Raw genomic sequence first — 27763 nt, 5'->3', positions numbered from 1 at the left:
CGCTTCAGCTACTTGCGCAGCACGGCCCAAAGAGCCATGTGGCCTCCTGCCATGAGCAACAGAAGCAGCCTAAAGTGCTGCACAAACAGCTGAAGCAGCCTGAAGTGCTGCGCAAGCAGCAGAAGTGGCCCGAAGCACGTGAGCAGCGGAAATGGCCTGAAGTTCCATGTGGCGTCCTGCCGGGAGGAATGGCAGTGGCGCAATGCGCCACATGGTGACTGGCCACAAGTGGTGGCATGCAGCCGCAGAAGAAGTCAAGTAGCAGCGCGACAGGTTTCGGGGTGTGGGAGGCCTGGCTGTGGTGGTCCTATCAGTAAGGTGTGGGGCACATGGGGCAGCTTTACCCCCCACCCCTGTCATAGCTTGAATTTTAGGGCTGTGCCTCACCCCAAAACTAGGGCTTAGTTTTGGAGTACGGCTTATATTAGGGCTTACTATCGGGCTGGGTCTAAGTTTTGGGGAAACATAGTTTATATTATCATTATTGTAATTATTGACTACTTATGTAGTGAAAGCCAGTGTCGTATAACTGGTTAAGCTACTGGATTAAGTGCAGTGAGACTCTGGTTCTAATCCTCCCCTAGGCACAGAAGCCAACAGGGTATCTGTAGGCCAGTCACTCACTGAGAGCTGAAAATAGGCTTTCTGAAAAATGGCTGAGCAACATACTCCTTATCACATCATCCATTGATGGTTTCACCATATTAAATCAGCAAGCAAGGTGAAAACAGGCTTTGTAACTGAACCAAATAAATATTAAAAAGAAAAAAATTGACAGCTTATTTAAGAATGTAAGTAACCAATACAGAATATACCTACATTTTTTATTGAAAAAGTAATTATACTTTTATCCATAACTTTTAAGCACTACTGTCAAAGTAATGGCCATGTTCATTTCAATAAAGTAGCTTAAAATCACGGTGTAGTTATAACTGAAAACTGAAATACTAACAAGGTTCCTCCTGAATCTATACTAAGCATCAGAAGCAATAGGAAAACCAGGAAGTTTTTGTTGATCCCTGAGAATCTGAAAATGTATACAGTGAGGAAGAGCCCATGTTCTTGTGGTGTTGAGTCCTGAGCTCCATGTTCTGTTTAAAAATTTCATCCCTGTTATGTGTGGATAGCATTATGGCAAGCATAAATTTTGCTTAGGCTGCCCATGCTATCTAGGAGTTGTTGAATCCTAAAATAGAAGGAATACATTTATGCAAAAGAGCCAGATGAGTTTCTGCAGAGAATAAATGTCAAAATTATATTGACAGCCATATTTCCATGTAATGTCACTTATTTGAATGTCAATTTATAAATACCTTGTTAGTTTTAATGAGATTTTGTTACTTTATTTAGATATATTGTGAAGCAGTGAATATTCTTACTAATTTCCTTCTGTATTAAACTATAGAGAAGAAAATATTGAAAGATGTTTGGTTTGTTTGCCCCCCTTTTCTACTAGTTTCAGTTGGTGATTTGCTTAATCTGGTTGAAGCAATATGTCTTCTGCCACAATGGATTAAATATAGTTAATCATTATCATTAGCAATCAGGCTTAGTTTCTAAAGTCCATCCTTATAGAGCCTTAATTTAAATGTGAACAAATAATTCAAATGTAGATTCTTTGAGTTAACAATTGCAAAGTATGATAAATTATGTTCATACTTTTGTAATATTTACAGCCAAAATGAGATGCTCTTTATCTTGATTTCTATCAACAAATTAATTTATTTGTATAGGTTGCAAAAGAATTTGGCTTCCGAAATAATGGATTTTCTGTGTACATCAATAGAAACAGGACTGGTGAGATCACATCCTCTCCTAATAAATCTCTCAACTTACTGAAGATCAAGTAAGTTATTCAGTAAAATATTGGGGCCACTCTTGGACTGAAGTGGATTGCAATTGTGTTTTGACAAGTCAAGAGAATGTAGTGTGGTACCTTTATATTTGCTGGGTTCTATTTCTTTTATGTATTGTTATGCTATCTAGCTAAAATGATTTTGACATTGCAATGTATGTATGTATGTATGTATGTATGTATGTATGTAAATATATATATACAATCAAAATACTAACAAGCAACAGGAAAATTAAAACTCATAATACACAGTGCTGCCCAATCATCAAACAAGTAAACACCACCAATCCCTAAATGCCATTGCTTTGCAAAAGACTATGAGGGAGAATACCAGGTGTACTTCCAAGGGCAAAGTGTTCCAGGATTTGGATCTGTGAAAAGCATTTCTTTGGGACCTATGGCCCTTTGTATTCTCATAAGAGTGGGACCTTGAACCTTCCCCTCCCCCTTTGAATTCAGAAACCAGCAAATTCTACCTGGAGGAAATGGTTTCTAAGGTACCCTGGAACAAACCCATATAGAGCTTTATAGGTTAAAAGCAGCATTTTAATTGGTTTCAGAAACCTATTAGCAATCTATGTTGCAGAGCATAGAATTATACTTTCATAATGATTCTCACCTATTGTCATTTTGACTGCTGCACTCTATCAATTTCTGAATAATCATCAATGGCACATGCAATCCCAACATGGTTCCAAAGAGCATGAGTTACTCTTACCAGGGCTTCTAGGTCCAAGCAGGATTGCAATGTCTCCCAGTTATAGTGTCCATCTGATGGTCCAGCAAGAGCAGTGAGTCTACAAATACCCACAAACTGCAGACAACCCCTGCCCTCAGACTATAGTGAGGCCATCTTAGGACCAAGGTATTTCTCAATAACTAGTAAGTACATATTGCTAGGATTTAGGTTTCTTTCTAGCTACCCAGACCCTCACAACCTCTTGGCTTTAGGTTAGAAAGTGATACACGTGAGGTGTAAACAATGAATTGATGGTATTTCATCCCAAACTGATGGATAACCTCTCCCATCAGCTAAATGTGATCCAGTAATACATGTAGGCAGACCCAGCCTCAGCAAATAGACATTGTAAGTAGAAACTTCAGATGTTAAAAAGCAATGCAAAATGAACCAAGCTTTGGCACTCCTATACTGGAGCAGCCACTGGGCTTGATTGTTCCTGCTGTTCCACTGTTGACTGGACCTGTCCAGAAAATAGGAGGAGAGCCACTGAAAAGTAAGACCCCCCCAATTTCTGCCTCCTGTCAGTGGTCTAGTAAACCACTATGGTTAATGATTTCAGAAGCCATTGAGAGGTCCATAAAGATCAAGAGAGGCACACTCCAACTTTCTAGGTCCAAATGAAAGTCTTCACCAGAGCTACTAGCACTGCTTCTCTCCCATGTCTAAATCTGAATCTTGACTGAAGGCTGAATTCTGAACTGATGATCTTTTCTATAGTGTTCTCCAAAAAGGAAAATTTAGAGACTGAGCAGTAGTTTTCCACCATGCTGGATCAAGAGATGGCTTCTTTAAGAGGAGACATATCACAGTGACATACCACATCTTGCTTTCCTTTAAAGAAACACCTTTGAATCTTGTTACTCATACCATACCTCTCTGTCTGAAGGAACCAGGAGGGAGATGGCTCCATCACAAAGGTCCTTTTTATTTCCATTGGTGCAGCTGAGACAAATTCGATTGATTTGCCATCTTGCAAAAATATGAAGTACCCAGATACGTTGTGGATTACTTGGAATTTGTTTATTTTACTACTAGGAGAGAGTAACTCCGTCTAGAAAAGGTTGGACTCCAAAACAAAATTACCACCTTTTCAGGATAGCTGCATATGTATTTCACTTAACACAAATAAGTCAGCATGGTTAGGTGGATAAATAGTTTTTCAGGAAGTAAATTGTTCTTTAAAAGTTTAAGAGTTTTTGAATATATCAAGCACAGTATTGGTAGAAGAGAAAACAATTTTAAACTCAAATAGATTACATAGGCCTACATATGGCATCTATCTGTCTGTCATATCAAACAAATTTATATAGCCACCCATCTCTCAAAAAAGTGACTATTTGCTTTCTTCTTGGCTGATTCATTGTATGTTTCAGGAAAAAGAAAGGATAATCATAATTGTTCTTGCTTTTTACTTTAGATTAAATATCTTACTCTGTTTCATTTTTATAACTAGGGAGCGGTCTATTAAATTATGCTTTCTTTTGGAATAATGTTGCTTTTCTCAAACTGGTATACTATGACAGTAAAATGTAACTTCATAGTCATTGTAGCGTCTACTCCTCATTTCAGCAAGAGCATGTTTGTTGGATCACATTTAGCGTCCTCATTTCTTCCACTATGATACAAAAAAGACCTAGCAGCAGTTGCACCTTTTCTATAGTCTGAAACTTCAAAAGGCTTTGGTGGGTCTTTATCATAAATACATATGCTGCATGGATTTTATTATAAAGACCAATAGAATCTATCTGAGGTAAATACAGGTAGTCTTTGAGTTAACAGCCATTTGTTTAACCACCAACTGGCCCTCAAAGTTATGGCTCTGGTTACGGCAACAGAATTTGAGCATTTAGCAACCAGCTTGCGCTTATGACTAGCTGCAGTATCCCGCAGTTGCATGATTGCCATTTGTCAATTTCCCTGCAGGCCTCCCACAAGCAAAGTCAAGTTTTTCTTTTCCCCCCCCAACACACACATACCACACCTTAGTCTTTTTAGCTTGCATGCATCACACCCTTCTTCCTTCCTTCATTTGCATGCACCCAGCCCCCTCTACCTCAGTCTCCCAGTGCTCACATGGACGCATTCACCCTCATGCCCTTTCTAAGATGTCACTGTGCGCACATGCATGCATATACACCATGTTGTCTTTCAATGTCCTCCCTGTGATTGCATGTACCCATCACCCTTTTTCCTCATTCTCCCGGCAGTTGCACATACACATGAACCCTATGTTCTCTTTCCCTGGCCTCCATTACTCACACTCACCCACTCCTTCCAATTGTGCATGACCTGTGCTGAGCTTCTCAGGGTCTCTCCCACTCCCTGTAACACCTCTGCACTCTTTACCTGGGACTTCTTCTGCTTCCTGCTTAATGACCCACACCTCTGGGTTATAACAACCAGCTGCGAGGATTTCTGGTTGTCGAGTGATGCAATCAGGTGATATCATATTTTACAATGCATCATTTAGCAATAGCAATTCCATTCCCAATTGGAGATATAACTCAGGGGCTACCTATACATGCTGTGCGTACTTAACACATTCATATATATTACTCACTCAATTTTGATGGTACATTACTGCAATTAAAACAACAGCTATTAAAATATGGCATAGCATGTTTTAATTCCCAAATGCCAATTGAAGCAAGGAGACAAAACCGCCTCATTTTTTTTTCTGTGAAACGTAAAAGGAAGTTTCCTTGAAGGTACTTTTTATTGGGAGCAGGCAATTACGGTAATTGATTTCTCCGTCAACTTTTGATGTTACTGTTCCGAGAAGAAAAGCTAACCTTGATAGAATAGGTTACTCATCATTTCCTTTGTGAATCATTCTTAGTCTACTAGTGTTTGGCAACTTGCCAATAATTGTAGTAGGAAAAAGGCAGAAATCTCAGGCTGTTTAGAACTTTATTTTTTGCTTGTCCTCTTCTTATCTTGAACAGGATGGGGAGGTAGTAGTCCTTTGCTACCATTATGAAAAATGGCTCTTTGGGAAATGACATCTCAGAAAAATGCAGCTTCAAAAGAGCCAGCGTTATTTGTCATGAGATAAAAAGAAATGATGTAAAAACTGGAAAGTTCTTAAACAGCAGCTCTCTGTGCATTTATCTCAGAATAACTTCAATTGATCCCAGGGAAACTTGCTTGCAAATAAATATAGTCATAAGATAGCTCTGGTGTAGGCCTAGTACACCAGTTTTCCTTTGATCTAAATACTGCTCACTGGAAAGTTAGTTGCAAGAGATTGTTTACTGATTATGGCTGTAGCTTTCTGAAAAGCTGTTTCAGAAAGTTTAGGAACCATCCAGAATACTTTGGAAGGTGACCCTGACAGCTTGGAAGAAGAAAGGAGAATTCAGAGAAGATTGTCTCAATTTTTCTGTAGAATGCTTCTGCTTAATCTCGCTCCTTTCTGTAAAGGGAAAAAATAGTGTAATGAAATTTATAATCTGTACAATTACCAATCCTGTGGGGTGTCCACCTAAAATCCCCCTAAGCACTTCCAAATTAAAATAGTTTGATGCTGTTGAATTTCATTCTGTAACAGTTCTGCCATTTTCCTCATATTTTTGTTTTTTGCTTTTGCAGACATGGAGATATGCTATTTCTTTTTCCATCAAGTGCAGCTGGCTCTTCCTCCGAGAACATGGATACCTCATTTTTTCAAGGAACACGTCCGCTAGGTGTTCCCCAGGTGGTAGAAGATGAAATTGATCAATACCTAATAAAACAGGATGGGAAAATTTATAGAAGCAGAGACCAGCAATTGTAAATATCATTGTTTTTTCTTATTCCACAAAATTCCTCACAGTTTGCTGTTTGTTTCCTGTTTTCCTTCTCTATTACCCATTCTCAAAGGTAACTAAAGTAATCCCATGTCAATTCACGTTGAAGCACTTTCCCACAATTTAGTTCTCTGAGATGGGTTGATAATAGCTAAAGATGCTACATATTTCAACGCCACTTATATGGAACAACTCAAAAAGGGATTCTTTCTTTAGAAAGAAAATTAATGTATTGATCTTCAGAACAGGCCACGGGAAAAAATGGTACTGGCTTTTCTAGGAAAGTCAGCCTCATACTATTTTGATAGAAATTTTGTCTTTGTATGGTAATGAACATGGCTATATGTTCAGTAATCTAAATAGCCTCTCTGAAATTCTCACAGAAAATAGCCTCAGACAGTTTTGTAATCCTATTCCTTTAAAAAAAAAAAAAAAGCACATTATTCTTGTTAGCAAAGAACACTGACAGCTATTGAAAAGATCTGAGCAATGTTAATTGTTGTAAGACTTACTTGATCCTCAAACCATTTAGAGCTTAGTAGAATGAAGTGCACCTTAGTAATCATTTGTTAAAAGCACATAATGAAATAATATTGTAGCTTACTACTTGAGTAATAATCCATTTGTTTTCATTTAGAATCTTGGGAGTGCCAGAATTTGGCATATGCTTTTATATCTATACTCTAGATGTAATAATATTAGGCATGAATAATTTTAGCAAAGTCTGGGTAAAATATGGAGTAGCTCTTACTTTAGCCAAATTAAAATGGTGCAAGAGAGCTGTAAGCACATAGTATAGGCTTGGTTTGCTTTTATTAAATACAATATCAGTATTATTCTCAGTAAAAGCCCTGTCTGTCTTGAATTTAATCATTGTGGTTGAACTAACTGGATTTCTAGTAACAGCAACAAAGGATGAGAAATCTTTAGTCAACTAAAGTATAGAAGCCCTTAATTTAACATGAATTATGGGGAAGAAGCTTCTGAAATGGCAACTGCAATATTTTTAGGCTGTAAACATAGGATGTAGCTCTCACTGAGTCATCTACTGCAAGCCTCCTGGGTCTTTCTGATGATGATACTAGATGGCTGATTAGTTTGAAGAAAGTTTTCAATATAATTGAACATTTAAAGCATGCTTAGAATTGTGCGTCCCAAACATCAACAACATGAAAGATTTGAAATTGTCACTAGCAAATATAGGGTGGTCTATCCCTAGGCAAGAGCAAAATTGATAAATGCTAAATTTTTTATTCATGTCATAATATTACAGCCAGTACACTTAAGTAAAAATATTAATATTTTGGAATCTAAGGGAGTCTGCATGTCCTTCTAATTATTGTAGTTTTGAAATGCTTGAGCTTCTATAAGTAAGCAAGGGAAAAATAATAACACTGAATTACAGAAAGGCTGCATAGATACTTTGTAGTTAAGCTAGTAGGAGAAGTTATATCCAGAAGGTATGGACATGATTGTAGATAGTTTGTTTGGTTTTTATCTTCTAAATCTTTTACATCTGTAAACCTTCAGAGCTGATGCATGCCTAAGTATTTCTCAGATATATTGAGAAGCTCAGAATTGCTCTTGATAACCATTTTGTTCCTAGCTGGAATCTTTAAAAAGATACGAAATGTATTATTCTCACAGGGTACACTGAGAATATTGTAATAGTTGGTGTCTGTCTGAGGAAATGGCATTATGACCACCTGATGGTTATTTTTGGAGTATAACTATAAATTTTAGAGTAGACCTCTATTAATAGTAACTATTATAAGAATCTGATTTAAACTTTTAGAATCTTTTATTTCTTTTAAGGTTAGATAGGTCTACATTGCCCCTTTATGCAGTTTTCCATGTATTGGAATGATTGCTTCAGTGAAGATCAAAAACCAAAACCTTTGAATAGTGAAGTATTGTTGGCAGTTGTGTGATTTTGAAAAAAGTGCTCATGAAAACATCATAGGCAAAAAAATCTCTTTTGTTGAATGTATGCTTGACTTCGTATGTATAGTGAAAGTTGCTAAGAACACATTAACTTTTATGAAGAAAATGTCAATAGCAGAGAAAGAAAGTAGTTCTGAAAGACCTGCTGTTAAAATAAATGTTGAATAAATGAAAGATTTTAAAAACATTGAATAACAGTATATTACCTCTTTAAATAGATGGCAATGGAAGATGCTGCTCTGGACCTTTTCTGCAACAGTATAACCAATCTGTCTATCTATTCCATTATTAATAAAAATAGCTTTGTAGCTTATCAGCACTCTCCATAATTATATTTCTGAAATTAGGGAACATTTTCAGTGTAGTTAGCAGTCAGCCCAGATTTGTTCATCTGTGATCAGTACAGGTAGTCCTTGTTTAACGACGATTCATTCAGCAACTGTTTGAAGTTATGACAGTGCTGAATGAATGGTATTTACAATTGGTCCTTGACATTACAACCATTGAAATGCTCTGGTGGTTGTATGATCAAAATTCAGATACTTGACAGTCTGTTCTCATTTAGGACCACAAGATGTGCTTCAACTTTACTTATTCACCTGTCTCCTCCCCATCTCTCTCCTTTTGGCCATCTGCTGCTCTCTGCATCCCTGCCCTGCACTCAGGTGCCCCTCTCTACCACCCCCAGCTGACCTCAATTGCCTTTTTCTGTTGACTGGGTATGCCTAGCCTGGCCCTTTGCAAGGCAGCTGCTGGCTGTGTGAGACCTTCCTGAAGACCTTGTCAGAAGCAGGGAGAAGCAGAAGAAGATGGTGAAAATCAGCTGGGATAGCAGGGATGAGACTGCCAGGGGTGACCACAAGGACAGACATGGTGGGTAGACAGGCAGGTGGAACAACTGCAACATTGGAACTGCTGTTGCTAAGTGGTGTGATCATATGATGTTTTGCTTAATGACTGCTTAGCAATGGAAATTCCAGTCCGTTGGGCTCATATTAATTTATTAATCTGTATTAAGTATTAATCTGTAAAGCTTTATAAAATAGAGTGCTTTTCGGTTTTTGCCAGTAACTTTAGCTGCTAATGTTCTCTTTACACAGATGTCGACATGGTCCATTGGGTAAATGTGTACATTGTGTACCTTTAGAGGTAAGCAGAGAAATGAAAGCTATTATAGTAATACTTTACAAGGTAAAAGTTTTCTTGATGTATACAGTTCCTTTAATGGCATCGATAGAGAGAATGTTGTTGAAACTTTAATGTATCCTAGCTGTACTGATAATGGTTAAAGAGGCAAAATTGGACCCTTGGATATACTTGTCAAATCAAAACCTGGATTTATCTCTTTTTTGACATCTGGCTTTATGCAACAGTGGTTTTAACAGGATATACTGTTTCATGTTACAAGTTTCAAGAAAGCATATGCAGTTGGTATTTTTCACTTATATTGGAAGTGGATTCTTTCCTTTTTAAAAGCTACAAATGAAAGTTGCTTATTTGGGAGTATGCTTACATCCTGCACTGTTTTTACTAATGACTTATATTATAAAAACCTTTTAGTCATTTTCAGTTGTGCAAAGATTCTTCAGTTAGCTAGGTAACCTCTGCCAGAATTCTCTGGCTTTGTTTTCAGTTCTGTAAGCTAAAAAAAAACCCCAAGAATATTACATCCATTACACCCATCCATAGGTTGGGTTTCTAAAGCTATTTTGTAGAAGAATAAAATGTCTTAACATGCGGGGGAGGCAGAAGAAAGGGCCCCACTATTACTGTCAGAATAGTAACTGCTGTGGAAAAAGAGCACAACGTTATCTAATTATTTCCACATTGAACACCAGCAGAGTATTCAGACTAAAAGATCCATTTGTACAGTGATCAGTGTATTATCAAGCAAGTGTCTGACCTGGTTTTCCTTTGTGTGTGTGGGTGCTTGGCAGCCTTTTGATGAGGATTATTTAAACCATCTGGAACCTCCTGTGAAGCATATGTCATTCCATGCCTACATCAGGAAACTGACCGGAGGTGCAGATAAGTAAGAAACTTTGTACCTACTGCAGGGAAGTTCAGAGATCACGTAGATGGCAAAATCTGAAAAAAATAGAAAACTCTTTATAGGACAGAAACAAACTGGCTTCAAATAGGAACAATAATTTTTAAATTAGTTTATTATATTGGGGGTGAGATGAATTTTATTTTTTTCCCTTGGTTGTTGAACTTAAACTGATCTATGCATTGGTGCAGTGAAGAAATTTTTAAAGGGGGTGACAAATCTATAGTTTTGTCATATTATCCACAGAGGTTACAATAAAAAAAACTGTCCTAGAAAACACAATCTTTCCATTAATCTCTCACGCACCTTTCTTTTTATGGAGATTTCTCATAAAAAGTATTCCATGCCTAAGAAGATAGCAAATGTTAAACATCTTTATTTTTATTATGCTGTGAATCTGCAACTGATGTTTCCCATGTTTACAGTTTCTATGTTGATCACACTGTGGTAGCAGTTATTTGCATACTTGATATGTTTGCTAACACCAGTGTAAATGAGAGAAGAGGCAGGTTGGATTCTGTATTGAATTGCTGTTTTTTTCCCCCTAGTTTACAATGAGGATTAAGGAGTTATATGCAGACTACATATAGTTGTAGAGTCAAATGGCGTCTTCTGGCAGGATGTCTACTGTGTGTTTACTGGGTATTTTTTTTTTTAGATATTCAGCATGTTTCTTCTTTTGTTTAGGGGAAAGTTTGTTGCTCTTGAAAACATTAGCTGCAAGATTAAATCTGGATGTGAGGGGCATCCTCCATGGCCAGAAGGAATTTGTACCAAGTGCCAGCCAAGTGCTATCACACTCAATAGGCAGGTAAGTTCAGTATTAACCCAAAATGAAAACTAGCTTTTCAAGGCAGCAGAGAAAGTTCTTGCTTATGATGATTCTTTTGGGAAGGAATAGCCAGGAGAGTTTGGACAGTGTTTTGATAGCTGCTTGGTGACCAACTGTTAGCACTCATATAGGAGGATAAAGCAATATATTTATCTGATAGATTCCTTATAAATGGAGGAAATCTGCCATGTATATGAGAAATCACAGCAATTTTAAATTCCAACTCTGTTATTCTGTTAAACGAAGTGAAAGACCACCACCACAAATTTCAGTTATGTAACAGCAGTGGATTTTGTGAAGATGCATTAAGCTGAGCCACCATATTGCCTTATTCACTGTTTTCCCGCAATGCTAGATAAGCAAAAGGCAGGGTTGAGTTTTCTATAGATCCTTGTTTAATAACTTGTGTAGCATTTTCAGGACCCTATCGCAATAACAGAACACTTTGTAATTTTGAAGCCCTGCAATGTTCCAGGGAGACTTAAATTTATGAACTATAATTAGCAAGGCCAAACCTATTAGAGCAAAGACATGTTTCAATCAAAAGTTACCGAAAAGATGCCAAACCCATTTCTGTTCTGAAATAGACCGCATCTATAAACGTATTGCCTCATTATGGATGCATCTAAGGATTGTAAGGATAGAGTCTCAGCTGTTTGTCTTTGTTTATTCATGCTTATTTACAGAAGGAGCCAATTCAGGATGACCAGACAGTATGAAGCGTTTTCATGATAATCTAGAATTAAAAAAATACATTTTTTAAAATAATATCTACATGTGGTCTTTATATCTGAATCCAAGAAGCCTGTAGCCATTCCTATTGTTTAGGTAAATGGGTTAACCAGGATTTGTCCTCCTTATTTGTTTTCTTCAACGTTATTAATACTGACCAACATTTTATGCTTGGGCACATTAACTAATACATTAAGGGTTACAAATGCTTTAATATTTTCTGTCTATACAATCTGAGAAGTTTTCCCATAATATTATTCTGGGGTTCACATTTAGTTTCAAATAGTCTGCTGTTTTGGAATGTGAGCTTGATGGCTGGAAGAGTTAATTTTGAAAAGGTACAGAAATAGTAAGAAGAAGCACTTATCTGAACTATTTGTTTGTTTTTTAAGAATATTTGAAGGCTCTGATACATTAGATTGCTAACCTTCAACAAATGTTTTATTTCCCTGGAATGCTTTTAAATCCAACAGTGGCATAGAAGATTTTCTTAGGAGCTTTTTTTTTTTTTTTTTTTAAAGCGGGCCAGTCCCAGGCCCTTGTTTGAATTGTACTAAGCCATCAAGATCAACAAAAAAGAAAGCCTGTAAGCTGGGATCATCCTACAAGTGTAAAGTACTAGGAACTGCCTAGGACTGTGACAGAAAGGAGAACAGTGACACACAGACAGATGTTTTTATTAATTGTTATGTCAAAGTGCCCATAGAGAATGATTGGGATCCCATAGAGAAAGTTAGAATTGAATATCTGGAAATTTACTCCTGCTACTGGTATAGTTTAGAGAGGCATTCTGACAATTCACCATGCAAGGTGTCCTTTTGAAACTGTGGTATTCAAAAGTTGTGCTCTCACTCCTGTTGAATAAGAATTGATGCAGGATAAAGGATTGTTACAACCATATCTTGTTTTTGTTGGATCTCAGTGAGGTCTCTTTGTATTAAATAAATGTTTTATTACAACAGAAAATTTTGCAGGCAATTCAGGTGTGTGGCAGTCATTTTGTTATGTTGTATAAAGCAATAACGCACAATAAAAAATGTCTCTATGGATCCAAAAATATTGTAGAAGATGAAGATGTATGAATGTGTAAGAAATAATTGGCCACGTTCAGATGTCACAGTAAACTAAATTCTTTAATATTGTTGAACTATGGCTTGCAAATAAGTTTCTTTGAGAATCATATAGTTGAAGCAGGGCTTGTAGAGAGAAATAGAAAAAGAAATTCTGGATATTTATAGGTGAAGTATGCAGAACATAAAGATAACTTCTGAGAAAGCAAGCTGAGCTTTCTGCAATTCGTGAGCCTCTTTAGCTAACATAGCATAAAAGAAGAGAAAGAAGCTGAAGTTTTTTCCTTCACGGATAGAGCTGTCATTGTTCGGCTACTTCTGTTAGCAGAAGCAGCCAAATGGGAATGATCAAATAGTATGCTGTTCATAAAAAGAACGTTGGCTTGCCGTAACTCCAAATGAAGCACGCTGAGTTAAAAGACAGCAGGCTAATATCGACAGTTTTGTGACTATATTAAAATCTACTGATTCTGATAAGGGGAAGTGTTTGATTATGGCTTTGTGTTTTTTGTTGTTTTTTTTCCCCAAATGGCAGAAATATAGACACGTGGATAATATCATGTTTGAGAACCATACAATTGCAGATCGTTTCTTGGACTTCTGGAGAAAAACAGGAAACCAACATTTTGGATATCTATATGGGAGGTACACAGAACATAAAGACATTCCTCTGGGTATTCGAGCTGAAGTTTCTGCCATCTATGAACCTCCCCAGGTATCAAATCCTACTCTTAAAATCCCCTTCCTCGCTCCATTTAGAAGAATGCTTGGGAAACAACGTTGCTCTTGTATTTTCTGATAATTGAAGTAGAAAAATTAATTGGCATATTTTGGGGAGAAGAATTTTGCTATGAGCAGTCTTGCTTTCTAAAGAAACAAATTTGATTTCAGTCTGAACATTTGCACATTTATGAGAAATTAAATCTCTTTAGGTTTGTTCATACTAAACATAGCTTTGTAGGCTTTCTGTTAACTTATACTTGGTAAATAATTGCTTTCCTATAATCTGAAAAAAAATGTCTCTGCGTGCTTCCTTTTGCTTCTGCTGAAAATATGCCTACACAACTTTATATGGTTGAGGATGAGAAAGACAGGTTGCCAAGTATGCATTTGATCTGTAACAGATAAAGATTTATATCGCAAGTGTGGGTGTTTTTAGTCTAACACCATGCTGAGCTGAAAACCTAAACGATAGGCTAAAGAAAGAGGTACCTCAGACTGAGTCAGCAATAGGTATCTATTTCTTTTTAGAAATTAGAATTTGCCCCTGATATTGGCAAGTCAGCCAATCTCAGTTATTGAGCAAGTCATACAGCAATGGCAGAGCTTGATGTTTGCTACTTTGAGATCTTCCCAGTTTATCAACAGCATTTCCATTGCTATTGTACCTGAAGCACTTAGGCTGTCGTCCTAGCCAAAGTGTTGCCTGAGCATGCACATACATGTGAAAGCCCTTAAAACAGTGTTGGTGAGGGGACAGTACCTTGGCATTTTGAGTAGAAGGATCAGGGTATTTGGCTGCTTTGTAAAGGGCGCCTCTTAATGATTCGCACAGCCCTATAAATTGGTAAGCTTAGAGTGCATTGGATTTTTTAAAACTGCAAGTTCATATTAAGTCACCAGATGGCATTGTTCACTGAGTACTGAAAGATGATTCAGATGGAGCAATAACTGTAGTTATAACTGTAGAGTTTATCCTAATTGTTAGCAATCATGTTAAAGAGGAAAAGTTAATGTAGACTTCTGCCCTAACTATGTATCCACATTTTAATCATAATTTGGAAACCAAGCCAATTATTTACCATTGCCATCAGTTATAATTCTAGAATTCTGGAATGTAGACAAAACTCAAAGGGATTTATTGATAGGCATAAGATAGATGCAAAAGTCCAATTAAAAAGGGAACTTAGTTACATTTCCTTCCTTCCATCCATCCACCCATCCATTACATTTCTATACCAGCCATTTCACCAAATGACTTTACATAAACAAGGGTAAATGGAAAAAAAAAAGTGGTTTCTCTGCCATATGTTGGACTTTAGAACAAATCCATATCCCTGTGTCAATAGTCCTATTTCCTGAAAGACCATATAGAACGGGAAAGAGAATATACCTTTCTTTTAAACTGCAGATACTGTATTCTTTGAGAATAGAAGTGTTTTCCTTTCCTATTCCTTTTTTTTAAAGGAGATAATAATATATTACTGTAGCCGTTTCTTGTATTCTCTATCTTGTAAAATGGAAATCAAGTTCCAGGACTTTTCATAATGTAAGGGCTTCTTTCCTCTAAGACAGTGATTCTCAACCTGTGGGTCGGGACCCCAGTTGGGGTCAAACGACCAGTTCACGGGGGTCGCCAAACAACGCAGTCCACCATTTTTTCCCCCTTTTCCTTAGCTGTGCTACTCCCTTTTATTCTATTGGCTTTTGAAAGCCAATAGAATAGACTCTCTTGAATAGAGTCTAATTCTATTGGCTTTCAAAAGCCAATAGGAATTGTCCAGGCTGTCTCTGCCCTGCTGAGCCCGCCAAAAGCCCCATTCTGCAAACGGTGCTGCACCAGTTGAGTAGTCCTCGACTTACGACTGGTTGAGTAGTCCTCGACTTACGACCGGTTGGGGGTCGCGGCATTAAAAAGGTTGAGAACCACTGCTCTAAGAAATATAGGCGTGGGTTTTGCAAAAAGCAAAAGCAAGTCTAAGAAAGTGGGCTTTTCTTTGAGAAGAAACTAAGGAATGCTTACCAGTTTACATAAGGAAAGAGAAATGTAACTTAGTAACTCTCTTTTTATGGGCTTATGGATATATCTTATGCATATATTCTATTTGAATTTCTATGTACAGAATTCTAGAAGTATTATAAAAGGTGCTTATTGTTAGTAAGGAACGAAGTACTTTTTTGCAATCGTGGGATCAACAACCTTGTAATTCAGACCGAGGTCACCCAGCTAGCTTTGTGCCTGAGGCAAGAATAGAACTCACAAATTTCCAGTTTCTTAACTACTACACCAAACTAGCTGTTACACAGATCCTTATGGATTATAATCTATATTCACTAGTCACTGTTAATTGCAATCAATTTTTGTAAGCATTGAAAGTCCTTTTTTTTAAAAAAATTGATATTACAATGAAAAAAATGTAAAAGAAATAATATGCTCTCATTCATTTTTTGTCATACTTTTCCTCTGTATTCTGTATTCATTTAAAATTTAAATATAAGTCATTTAAAAAGCAGAATTTTTATAAAAGTTAGCAATGATCACAGAGCTTGGACAGCTAGAAACTGAACAGATATTAAATTTTTGTTGGAGAAAGGGAAATCAAACCTATATGGAGGAAAGAGGAAAATTAATTAAACCTTTTAAAGGGAGAAGAGAAATTAAAAAGAGGACATGGACAGGGAAAATAGAGAGGACCACAGGAGTCTGAAATATTTGAGTTGTTTTTTATTGAACATATTTTTGCATCAGTTGGTTAGCCCACTTGGAAAGAAATGCAGTGGAGGAATTCTCTGGTGATCCTTCATCTTCTGTCTCGTAAGTCATTGTTATCCATCTCCCTATGGGGTGGTTGCCATCAATTCTCATACACGGTATCTTAATGCTTAGGTCAGTGCTTAAGATTAAAGTGGGATAAGAAGCAATGGATGGAAACTAATCAAGGAGAGAAACCTGTTGGTTAGAACAGTTAATCAGTGAAACTTCAGAGGTTTTTAAGCCATTTGTCTGGAATGGTATAGGTCTCTTGCTTGAGCAGGGATTTGGACTAGAAGACCTCCAAGGTCCCTTCCAACTCTGTTATTCTGTTATCCTGATTCTTGGAAGTAAAATCTAATTTTAGCAGGGAAGCATACATGTTCTAAACCAGGGCTTTTCAACCGGTGGTACGCGTACCACTTGTGGTACATTAACGAGTGGCAGGTGGTACGCAGCTCTGCCTAGCCAAGTATAGTCGGGGAGAGAAAGAGCAGCGCAGGCAAGGACTTACTGTGAGAGAGTCCTCTGGAGCTGCAGGCTCACTTCTGGCTCACTCCCCCCCCCATGAGAAAGGAGGGGGGGCAGAGACAGGAGAGGCTATAAAAGGAGGCAGTTTGGGTGGGAGAGGGAGAGAGAAAAAAATCAGCAGCCTTCAAGGAGGAGGTAGAATCAGCTCTAGCTGCACCGAAGGGGTAGGAGGAGAGTGGGGGGGAGGAGAGATCAAGCAGGCTGGCCATGAGCCGATCTACAACTTCTGTGGCCAGCCACCTGTGCTGGCAGCAACAAATAGGCAAGAAATGCAGTAGGGGAGGGATTGCCCTCCACGAGGAATGAAGAAAGGTAGCATCAGCTAGAGGTGAGACAGGGAGGGAGATGGAGAATGGAAGGATTCTTATGTTCTGGGATTTGTGCAATGAGAGCTTTGTGTTCTTAAGCAGTGTTTGGCAATTTCTATTTGGATGATGGCTCGTGTCTCGTGTTAGCTTCTATTTCTCTGCTATTGTTAGCTGTAAGTTTTGCTGCAAGAGATTTTGAAGTATTTTTCTCCTGAATATATTTTGCCTGTAGCATTCCTTTACTTATGAATGGAGCATTTGGGGAGGCTGCCTTAGCCTGCAGCCAGTACTTATTTATATTTTTTTTCTTCCTTAAGTGCTGGCTGCGCTCCTTAACTTTCCTTTCTAGCCAGTAGCTAATTCTTAAAGGGGAATGTGCCTTTTTAAGCTAGTTCACTCAGCAGCTTGTCTTTTCTGTCTCTGGAGGCTTTTCTTTGTTTGATGAATATATGGAAGAGAAAAAATATGGGGGGGTTCAGATTCTTCCTTCAGAAGGAGGTGGGCATGAGAAAGAGGGAGGCAGGGAAGGAGGAAGGGAGGGAGGCAGGGAAAGAGGGAGGGAAGTCCCACCTTAGCACTTGGCCACCAGCAGCCCTGCCATTGATTTTGCTTGTCAAAAGGTTGCAAAAGGGGATCACATGACCCTGGAACACTGTGACCATCATAAATATGAATCAGTTGCCAAGCATCCAAATATAAATCACATGACCCTGGACATGCTGCAATGGTCATAAGTGTGAAAAATGGTCATAAGTCATTTCAGTGCAATTGCAACTTTGAACAGGGTTGGTTTTTTTTTTTTTTTTTTTTTTTTTTTGGTCATCAAGTTTTTGACACCTTCCTAAGTGGTACTCGAATATTGCCATATCCTAAAAGTGGTACAGTTGGTGAAAAGTTTGGAAAGCCCTGTTCTAAACATTACATAAGACCATGTTATATGCATAGGTGAAACTTCTGTAAATGGGATATGGTAGCTTGTCTGTTTTCATTCTTCTGCTTATTTTGGATAGTGTTATTTTCCCTTTCAGATGTTAAATGTTTACCTGTTAAAAATTAGTTCTCTAATGCCATTTGCTTTTTTATTTAGATTGGTACACAAAATAGTCTAGAGCTCCTGGAAGACTCAAAAGCAGAAATTGTGGATGAGATTGCTGCAAAACTTGGCCTGAGAAAGGTATAAAAATACATTTGAGGCAAAATGCTAAAGAAAATTTCTTTATACAAGTGAAGAAAATCTTACTAAGCACCCAGTATGTGTGTGTGTGTGTGTGTGTGAGAGAGAGAGAGAGAGAGAGAGAGAGAAGAAGTATTTTACAATAAGCTATCTGACAAAAAAATTATCTGCCTAATGCAGGAAAAAAGGAAAAAATCCAAAGAAGAAAAAAGAAATAACACGTCTGCATTAAAAAAAAAATAAAACTACCTCCATTATACTTAAATATAAAAAAAAACCATTTCTAAAAGTTATGTATTGTTGAAATTATACATCCATCGTTATATTTCAGTTTTTAAGCAACATATTGAAATCTTTGTCTTATCATTGTCTTAGTCATTGTGGTTTGTAAACTTTGGTTTATAGCTTGATAAGAAGCATGAATTTGGTTTTGGTAGCAATAATAATAATACTTAGATTTATATACCACTTCACAGTGCTTTATAACCCTCTCTAAGCGGTTTAGAGAGTCAGCATATTGTCCCCAACAATCTGGGTCCTTAGTTTACCAATCTCGGAAGGATGGAAGACTGAGTCAACCTTAAGCCGGTGGGACTTGAACTGCTGGCAGCTGGCAGTCAGCAGAAATAGCTTGCACTACTGCGTCACCATGGCAATAGAATAGTCTATTCTATAGAATAGAATAGAATAGAATAGAATAGAATAGAATAGAATAGAATAGAATAGAATAGAATAGAATAGAATAGCTTTATTGTCACTTTAAATGTACACTAATTGGCATACATTAAAATGAAATTTTGTTGTATATGAATTTTGTTGCATTGCACTATTCAAACCATGCTTAATTAGCCTATTATACTAAGTCACAAATGTTAGCATGTTGTGTCACACAGGGTTTTTTATTGATTTACTTTGTGCATACAATTTCTAGACCAGAGTGGGGCTTATTTGGTGATCAAGTACATAGATAACATTTTGGATGGTAGGAAAGCTTACATTGGGCACGGGGGTGGCACAAAGTAAGCAGGCTCACATTACACACAGTTGGAGTGGGGCTGATATATTATAGGAGATACACTGTAGTTTTAATTTTATTATTTCAGTGCTTACTTCACAGTTTTTGGATGTGTCCCATTTCAGAATTATGTGAGATTGCACCACTGAAACAAGGATAGGGAAAAGGCATCTTACTGAATACATATCAGAAAAAATATAGTTGAGATAGTATGACTAGAATAGAGCAGACTTTATCTCTTGTATTTTGATTTTCTTTATCTAAAGACCGTCAGTGATTTTTTAAAATTGTGGCATATCAGTTTTCAGATCAATAATTTTCTTATACGTGGAGGCAGTTTATATTGTTAATCCCTGCTCCAGAGAAATAAAATAGATTTTATTTCTTGGAGCTTGGGCATTTGCATGAAAAATATTAATTTGGATTTATGCAAACATCTTTATCTACACGTGAAGTTTTTCTTTTGGGCTGTAAGTTTATTTTCCCATAGTTGCCAACCTTTTGCCAATGTTTGGAATTTTGAGAGTATTGTCAGTGCTATCACAAAATGCCACAAGGGGCTATGTCACAAAACAATATTTTCACAGAAAGCAAATCTGTGATTAAAAGAAAGTAACAACTTGACAAGAACCCAAAGGCGAGATAAGTGGAAATGAGCTTAAAATCAAAAACACACTCTTTTGATCACACAGCATTATTTACATATTTATTAAGTGGGATTGAACAACAGTTAATCCAGCAATTTCTTCTTTCCGTAATTAGGGTTAATATATCTAATGTAATAACAAAATAAAGTATAATTGTGATAAGCACCCATGAGGTCAGTATTCATCCAACTTCCTTCAGTTCCACCCTCAGAAATTGTGAAGAAGCGCCATGTTTTTACCATCCCCTGAAGCCACCAATAGGGGTGGGCTGGCCTCATCATTGGGGATAATGTGTTGTAGAAGAGGAGGCCATAACAGAGGGCTCCCCTGTAGGAGCTCTAATGACAATATTCTCTCAAATGTGGGATCCATAACTTGCCTTCCCTCACAGATCTTCACCTGTTGGGCAGATTCCATAAGCAAGCAGATAGGTGCTAAGCCAGAAAGATCTGAATGGCAAGACTTGTGCCTTTTAATTTAACTAGTATAAAACTTGAATCTTGAGAGCAGCTCTGTGAACTGCTTTTGACTTTACAGTGTAAATCACAGAAGAGTAAATATCTTTTTTGTAAGGAGGTTGAGAAGTAGGATCCATGCAGAAATCTGCAGACCTTTTCATAAGGGAGCCTAAAGCTGCAGGTCTTTACCAATTGGCACTATAAAACACATTCAAATGAGTTCTGCAATGCTAAGGATTTTTTTTCCAGACTGCTGTGAAGCATATTTCACTAAGGGATTTATATAACTAAGACCATATCGTATTAACTAGGATGGGCAACATTTTGTAATAAAATGTTTATATATTATGTATATATATTATGTTTTAAGGTTGGCTGGATATTCACAGATCTGGTTTCAGAGGACACACGGAAGGGGACTGTTCGCTATAGCCGAAACAAGGTAAGATTTTTTTTCTCTTTAATTTGCTTCTGGTTTTATAGCAATTATTGCATCATCTATCTATACGCATAATTCATGGTCAGGAACAGGGGTTCGAAAGGAATCCTGTGATGGATAGTGTAGGATTTTCATACAGAAGGAATATGTAGCATATTTTTAGTACTATTATGTGAGGGCTCCCAAACCCCCAGGCCATGGCTGGTTTGGAAGTGGGCCGCACAAGTAATGGGCCGGTGTGCGTATGCATGTGCGCGCACCTCAACTAACATGAGCAGCAGGCTTTTCGCACCAACCCGCCACTCATGTGAATTGAGCTACAAGTGCGCCGGGCCAGCAACTCACAGGAGTGGCATGCCAGTTCACCACTTGCACAGACCACTTCCCCTTTCACCCTGTCAAGCCACCAAGCCATAAAGGTTAGGGACCACTGTTATATGTCACAACATATTTTCATTGCCCTTCAATAAAAAGCTAAAGTATCATTTGAATTGGGTTTGGTTCTTGGCAATATACACACCTCTGTGTAGTTTTCTTGCACCCCCCAAAAAATATGGAAATGGTTTACTTTCTTCCAAGGTGGCTTTTTGTGACTTCCTGGTCTTCCCATCAAAGTACTAACCAGGCCTAAAGCCGCTTAGTTTCTGAACTCAGATGAGGTGAGCCAAATCTTGTCACCTGTTGAGACTTTTTTTAAAACAGACTTTCATTAGCACTCATCTTGCCTGTTGTATTTTTTTTTAAAAAAAAGATTTTTAGCTTTGAGAACACCACATTACTGTACCATATCTGTATAATGCATTTGATTGAACTTTATAATATCTGTCAGTTGAAGCCTGCTTGTGCAATTATGATGATAACCTACAGACTATCGCCTAAAAGTAACCTGAATGTCTAATAACTGTAAATGTTTCCCACTTTTATTACAGTTTTTGTATGCGAACCAGTTTTCCATTTTTTTTCTCCTAATTCTGGCCCTTCCAGTGTTGAATCTTCTATAATATTTTCATAAAAATCTTAGCTGGACATTATTTTGAGACCAGAACTGAACAACAAAGTTTAATTATTTTTGTCACCATTTTTCTACCCTGATGAAATTGAAATATATAGACCAAGTCTAAAACTAAGTCTAAAGTGGATAGTATGTTACCACAGATACTACCAGATACCAGTGAAATCAAAACTCTTTGCAGTTTTATTTGTGTAAAGGTTTTGGTTCCTTGGGAAGTCAGGCAGTTGGAAAACCCATCTTAATTTCAGTGTATTCCTGTCATTGATAGAAAGGGTAACTATTTAAACTTGGTCTTAAATGTTCTCAACTAGAAATCAGATAGATAAACTTGATTTACTTTTCATTTTCAAACCTAATTTCCCAATTCATTTTCCTAATGTGCTGGTTTAAGTTATCTATCACACAAAGCCCAGATTCTACTTATAATTTCTCATATCAAGACATACCAAATTCCCTCATCTCAATGCTGCTTCTATTCTGTCAGAAAACATACAGAGGACATTGTAAGGATAAAGTAAACTACAAAGTAATGAAAATGCACAGTTAGGTATGAGGATCACCTGATACCAGCTAATCTTTTTCCAGGATGATAAATCTATGCTGGATATTAATTTATATTTTTTTAAAAAATAAATCATGTTAGGTTTCCTTAAAAGCACTTGCCCGTGTTGTGTTGTCTTCTCTTTCTCTTTAGGATGCCTATTTCCTTAGTGCAGAAGAATGCATTACAGCTGGGCATTTTCAGAACCAGCAGCCAAACATATGCCGCTTGTCTCCAGATGGACATTTTGGGTCTAAGTTTGTGACTGTTGTGGCTACAGGTAATAATAAAATACTGTAGTCTTTCTCCTTAACCTGAAGAGTTCCTTGTCTGTCTTTCTCCCCAAGGTAAAGGTTTTCTAGATACCAGAAATGTTCAAAATCAAACATAATGTATTTTGCTCTACATTCTGACTTTTCTGCTTACGAAAATGTCAGGGTACGCTTAGGCATGTTGGATGACAAAACATAAGCAGAGGTTTTCAGTAATAATTCCTTGGCTATGGAATTAGTTCTATAAAGAGGTCCACCTGCTGTCTATTCTGTTATTTTTAGTGCGAGGCAAATAGTTTTTTATTCCTGTAGGCCTTTTTAATCTGTTTATGTTACTGCTGTATACGGCTTATTTTAGTAGTTTTATTCCCGCTGTGTTTAACTACGATTTCAATCAACCATTTTATTATATTTTGGCATAGCTATTTTGGATATTGGCAACTTAACACTATTTAGAAATATATAAATATAGGAAACTTGCCAGGGTACATGAATTGGTGATTGATTTCAGATGTCACTTTCATCTTTTTTTTTTTTTTTTGCCTTCTCATAACACAAATTCTTTTCTCCTTCTACTAGTTTATGTTGCTACAAGTTACCTTGTTTTAACTGGCAAGCTGTACTGTAATTATGTTGAAATTTATTCCTCACTAAATATTTTTCATCCAACTATCTTTAGTCCTAAATTCCAAAATCTACTCTCTTGCAATTTTTAACCTAAATACAGGTAGTCCTTGACTTTCGACCACAATTGAGCCCAAAATGTCTGTTAAGTGAGTTTGTTAAGTGAGTTTTGCCCCATGTTACATACATTTCTTGCCACAGTTGTTAAGTGAATCATTGAAGTTGTTAAATTAGTAACTCAGTTGTAAAGTGAATCTGGCTTTCCCATTGACTTTGCTTGTCAGAAGGTCACAAAAGGTGATCACATGACCCCTGGGACACAGCAACCATCATAAATATGTACCAGTTGCCAAACATCTGAATTTTAATAACATGACCATGGGGATGCTGCAGAGGTTGTAACTGTGAAAAATGGTAATAAGTCACTTTATTCAGTGCCATTATAACTTTGAATGGTCACTAAATGAACTGTTACAAATTGAGGACTGTACTGCTATGGATCCTAATGTGCTTCTGCATCTGTAGAAGAAAAGGTTAGCTTCACCCGATTGTACTCTCTATCAGCAGTTCCTACCTTTTTATTTTGACCAATCAGATACATTCTTTCTTCCCTCCTCCCCCCCCCCCCAAAAGCAAAGAATCCACAAGATTTTCAAAATTAGAGGAACTGCAGAGCAAAAAAGAGTGGTAACCCTTATTATTTGGGTAAAGCTTTTCCTTCACAAAAAATCCACACATATACATATCTGATTAGTACTTCTGTATCTTCTTAAAATATCATGGTCTGCAGGTACTCAATATTTCATTTAATTTTGTAGCGGTACCATTGAAATGATAGTAATACACATTGACAACTTATGCAGTAAAACATTCAATTAGTGTGCTTTAATTGATTAATTTTATTAATTACCTTTGTTCTTCTGTTTTGGTTTCTCTAAGAAAACCCAACAGCAGAATTTTGTTTTAAATCTTAAATGAGGATACTAAAGGTGCTTTTTCAAAAGGCAACTGAGTATCTTTGAATGATCACAAAGCATGTTTTTTCCTGAAGACATTTCGCTTCTTATCCAAGAAGCTTCTTCAGTTCTGACTGTCAGAACTGAAGAAGCTTCTTGGATGACAAGCGAAATGTCTTCAAGAAAAAACCAAGTCCAGTTGCCTTTTGAAAAAGCACTTTGGGGACAACTATGACCTGGATGACTGAGAATCTCCATAGATATCTTGAATGAATACTGTATTCCAGTTGCTAACTTGAGGCGAACTGTAATGGCTTCTGCACTAGTAATACATGCTTTGTGATCATTCAAAGATACTCAGAAAAACAGGACAGAAATAATAGAAGGATGTAACAGAAAGTCACATTTGACCATTGTGATTTGCTTGCCCAAACTTAAGATTTTCTATCCTTCCCTCACAAAACGAGATTTAGACAGAAGAGGATGGTAATACTTTTGTGGATTTTTTTCTCACGATGCTTGGTTTTCTGTTAGGCCAATTCTTACAAGATTCTTTTTAATTAATGAAATGTTTGTCATATAATGTGCTTCCTGAAACATTGTAATCCATGTCACTAGATTACTTGCTTGTCAGCAGCTGAGTAGAAACTTCAGGGCCGTCACTGCACTTTCAACCTTTATTTGCAGTTAATTAAGTGATATTTCTCAGAGTTAGAAATACTTACAATAATATTTTAGATTTTGGGGTTCTGCAGTTGCCTTAATACCTCTTGGTGCTGTTTTAGAGTCACATCATTATAGAGCAATTTACTCCAAAGGCTATATTTGCCTTATACGCCCAATGCAAAATTGTCTTTTAGGAATATTACAAATGATCTCTTTGTATAAAATGGAAGTAGACAAATTGGATAACACCAGAATCTTTGACTCTGTGTTTATCACATTACATTAAATATTAGGGTTTATTACTATTATGCTTTTTTTTAACTAAGCTGCCCTTAATTTGGGCTGCATGTGGCACTTTGTTCACTTTTTCAGCAATAGACAGATGGGGATAAACATAAGAAGAATGAGCAACTATCTACAGCTGGTTTTTGCACAAATGACATAATCAGCACTGTTAATTTGAGAAGCATAAGTGGTAGCAGCTTATATGTTAGAGACTAAAGAAAACTGAGCTCTTGCAGATAGAAAGAGGGATACCATTTTCAGAGACCACAAAAACATTAGGAAATTTTCGTTCAACCCACTGAGTTCATGTCAGAACCGCTCCTGTCAGCAGAATTAAAAGATGACCTCTTTCCCCTGGACATCTTCAAATCTTGAGTATAGCACCTGATTTTAGGAGTGGAGAGAGAGGAGCAGGAGGAGGAGCAATTCCCGTGTTATAAACAGGGTACCACTTGACACTCGATTATGCCCACTTGTGTATAAGCTTCACGAATAATAAGGTCACTGACTCAAAATTGATTTTGTAGAGGCGAAACTTGTAATATGAAATGAGTTATATTTCAAAAAGCAGTTTTGCAAACTCTGCCTTTGATTTCTAACCCGATAAAAGCTCACACAAATTAAAACACAAGTAAATATAGGAAAATTCTGTCAGCCTAAACAATTCTGTCTTTCAGTGGAATGATTTAACTTGCTGTCCAAACTTTCAAAGATTTAGGAAGAACTAGTACAGAAACATGAATCATTGAGGGTCTGGTGTTTATTTTTGTTTTTTGGTAAATGACTACATGGTTTTATTTATTACTTAAAATGTTTATGTAGACTAAATATTTTTATGTTTAGTCACCCTTGAGAATAGGGTGATGCAAGCGATGATAGGGGCAACACATTATGGGAATATGATCCTGCTGCTTTGCAGGCTGTACTGGTTGCCAGTTTGCTTCTGGGGGCAATTCAAGATGCCGGTTATCATCTTAAAACCCTTCCTGGCATAGAGCCTGCTAATCTCAGAGATCTCCAGTTGCCTCTGCCCATCTGGTTTGGTCCAGCAGAATGGGGTGTTCTGAGTCCCATCAATTAAAAAATGCATTGTTACAGAAAGCCAGCCTTCTTAGTTGCAATTTCTGCCCTGCGCCACAATCTGCCCCCAGACATTTGTGTGGCTCCTGCCCTTATGTCTTTCAGGAAATTACTGAGGATCTGATTGTTCTCCCAGGCTTTGAATATAGATGATTGTGGAGTCCTTTTTTAGTCTGGTATCAGTTTTGGTTTGTTTGTTGTGCTTTGCTCTTCTGGACTGTTGTATTTGAATAAGTTGGTTTTTAGTTGCAAGCTACTTACAACTAAAATTTGGGAGTATGGTGGCAAATAAATAATAAAGACTATTATAGTATAAATAATAAAGAATACAAATAGAAATGACAGCAATGGGGACTGCCAGGATTGCAGTCACTAAGTGGTGTAGTCAAATGACATTGCATTTTATAACCATGTTTTTTAGTGAAATTCCAGGTGTAATTACTGACACTAAGCATGGACTACCTGTAATGTTTATAAACGCCCATTTGATCGTAGATAAGGTATGGTGAAGAGGTTGTAGAAGAATTGGGAAGGATACAGTGCTCAGTGCTATCTTTATAAAATCTACTTCACAGTAAGAAAAAAAATACACAAGGAATCAGTTTATTTAATCTTTTGGGAATGATGAAACATGATATATCATGCTCTGTATATTATTGTCTAATGAACAATTTATCCTTTAAAAAAATCTATACGTGGTGAATCCTTTGGACAGTGCTATATCATTCATCATTTGAAAACTTTTAAGGTCCAAAGTTTAGAAAAAGTCTGTGCTGTCTGGGCAATAAGATCTGGATTGATGCTGAATTTCTTAATGAAATAACATGTTCTTCATAAAATCAGAGATAACCCATCTAGCAGTTTGAGGCATGTTCAAACCTCTCTTCTTAAAATATCTCTTTTCAGGGGGTCCTGACAACCAAGTTCACTTTGAGGGCTACCAAGTATCTAATCAGTGCATGGCTCTAGTGCGTGATGAATGTTTGTTGCCATGCCGTGATGCTCCAGAACTCGGCTATGCAAAAGAATCAAGCAGTGAACAATATGTGCCTGATGTCTTCTATAAGGTAAATATTCATAACCTACATCTCTGTTAATCTATGACTTCTGTGAAGAGTAGTAAATATATATGGTTTATCTGTAGTTTTCAGTATCTTACAATCCAAAGCCAGTTTCAGTTACTTAAAATCTGGACAGAGTGAGTAGTTTGATTCAGGAGGGCTTCATACGTTAACGGGATCTGGTCCAACTCACAGCTTACAACTTTGTG

The 27763-nt window shown here is 37.1% G+C and overlaps 1 protein-coding gene across 1 annotated transcript in view; it reads left to right on the top strand.

Moving 5' to 3' along the window:
- NPLOC4 (NPL4 homolog, ubiquitin recognition factor) overlaps positions 1-27763 on the top strand; it is a 55473-nt gene that overhangs the window by 4692 nt on the left and 23018 nt on the right. The window contains exons 3-12 of the mRNA XM_039346660.1: positions 1734-1846; positions 6189-6368; positions 9430-9478; positions 10267-10361; positions 11067-11190; positions 13549-13728; positions 18412-18498; positions 20989-21060; positions 22764-22890; positions 27400-27560. Of these exons, the coding sequence (XP_039202594.1) occupies positions 1734-1846; positions 6189-6368; positions 9430-9478; positions 10267-10361; positions 11067-11190; positions 13549-13728; positions 18412-18498; positions 20989-21060; positions 22764-22890; positions 27400-27560 (1188 nt within the window). The remainder of the gene's footprint in view (positions 1-1733; positions 1847-6188; positions 6369-9429; positions 9479-10266; positions 10362-11066; positions 11191-13548; positions 13729-18411; positions 18499-20988; positions 21061-22763; positions 22891-27399; positions 27561-27763) is intronic.

Source organism: Crotalus tigris, unplaced genomic scaffold (genome assembly GCF_016545835.1).
Source record: "Crotalus tigris isolate CLP2741 ecotype Arizona unplaced genomic scaffold, ASM1654583v1 scf7180000017551.9496454, whole genome shotgun sequence".
Classification (NCBI taxonomy): Eukaryota; Metazoa; Chordata; class Lepidosauria; order Squamata; family Viperidae; genus Crotalus; species Crotalus tigris.
Note: the sequence above shows the minus strand (reverse complement) of the source record. Positions and strands in the feature narration are given on the sequence as shown.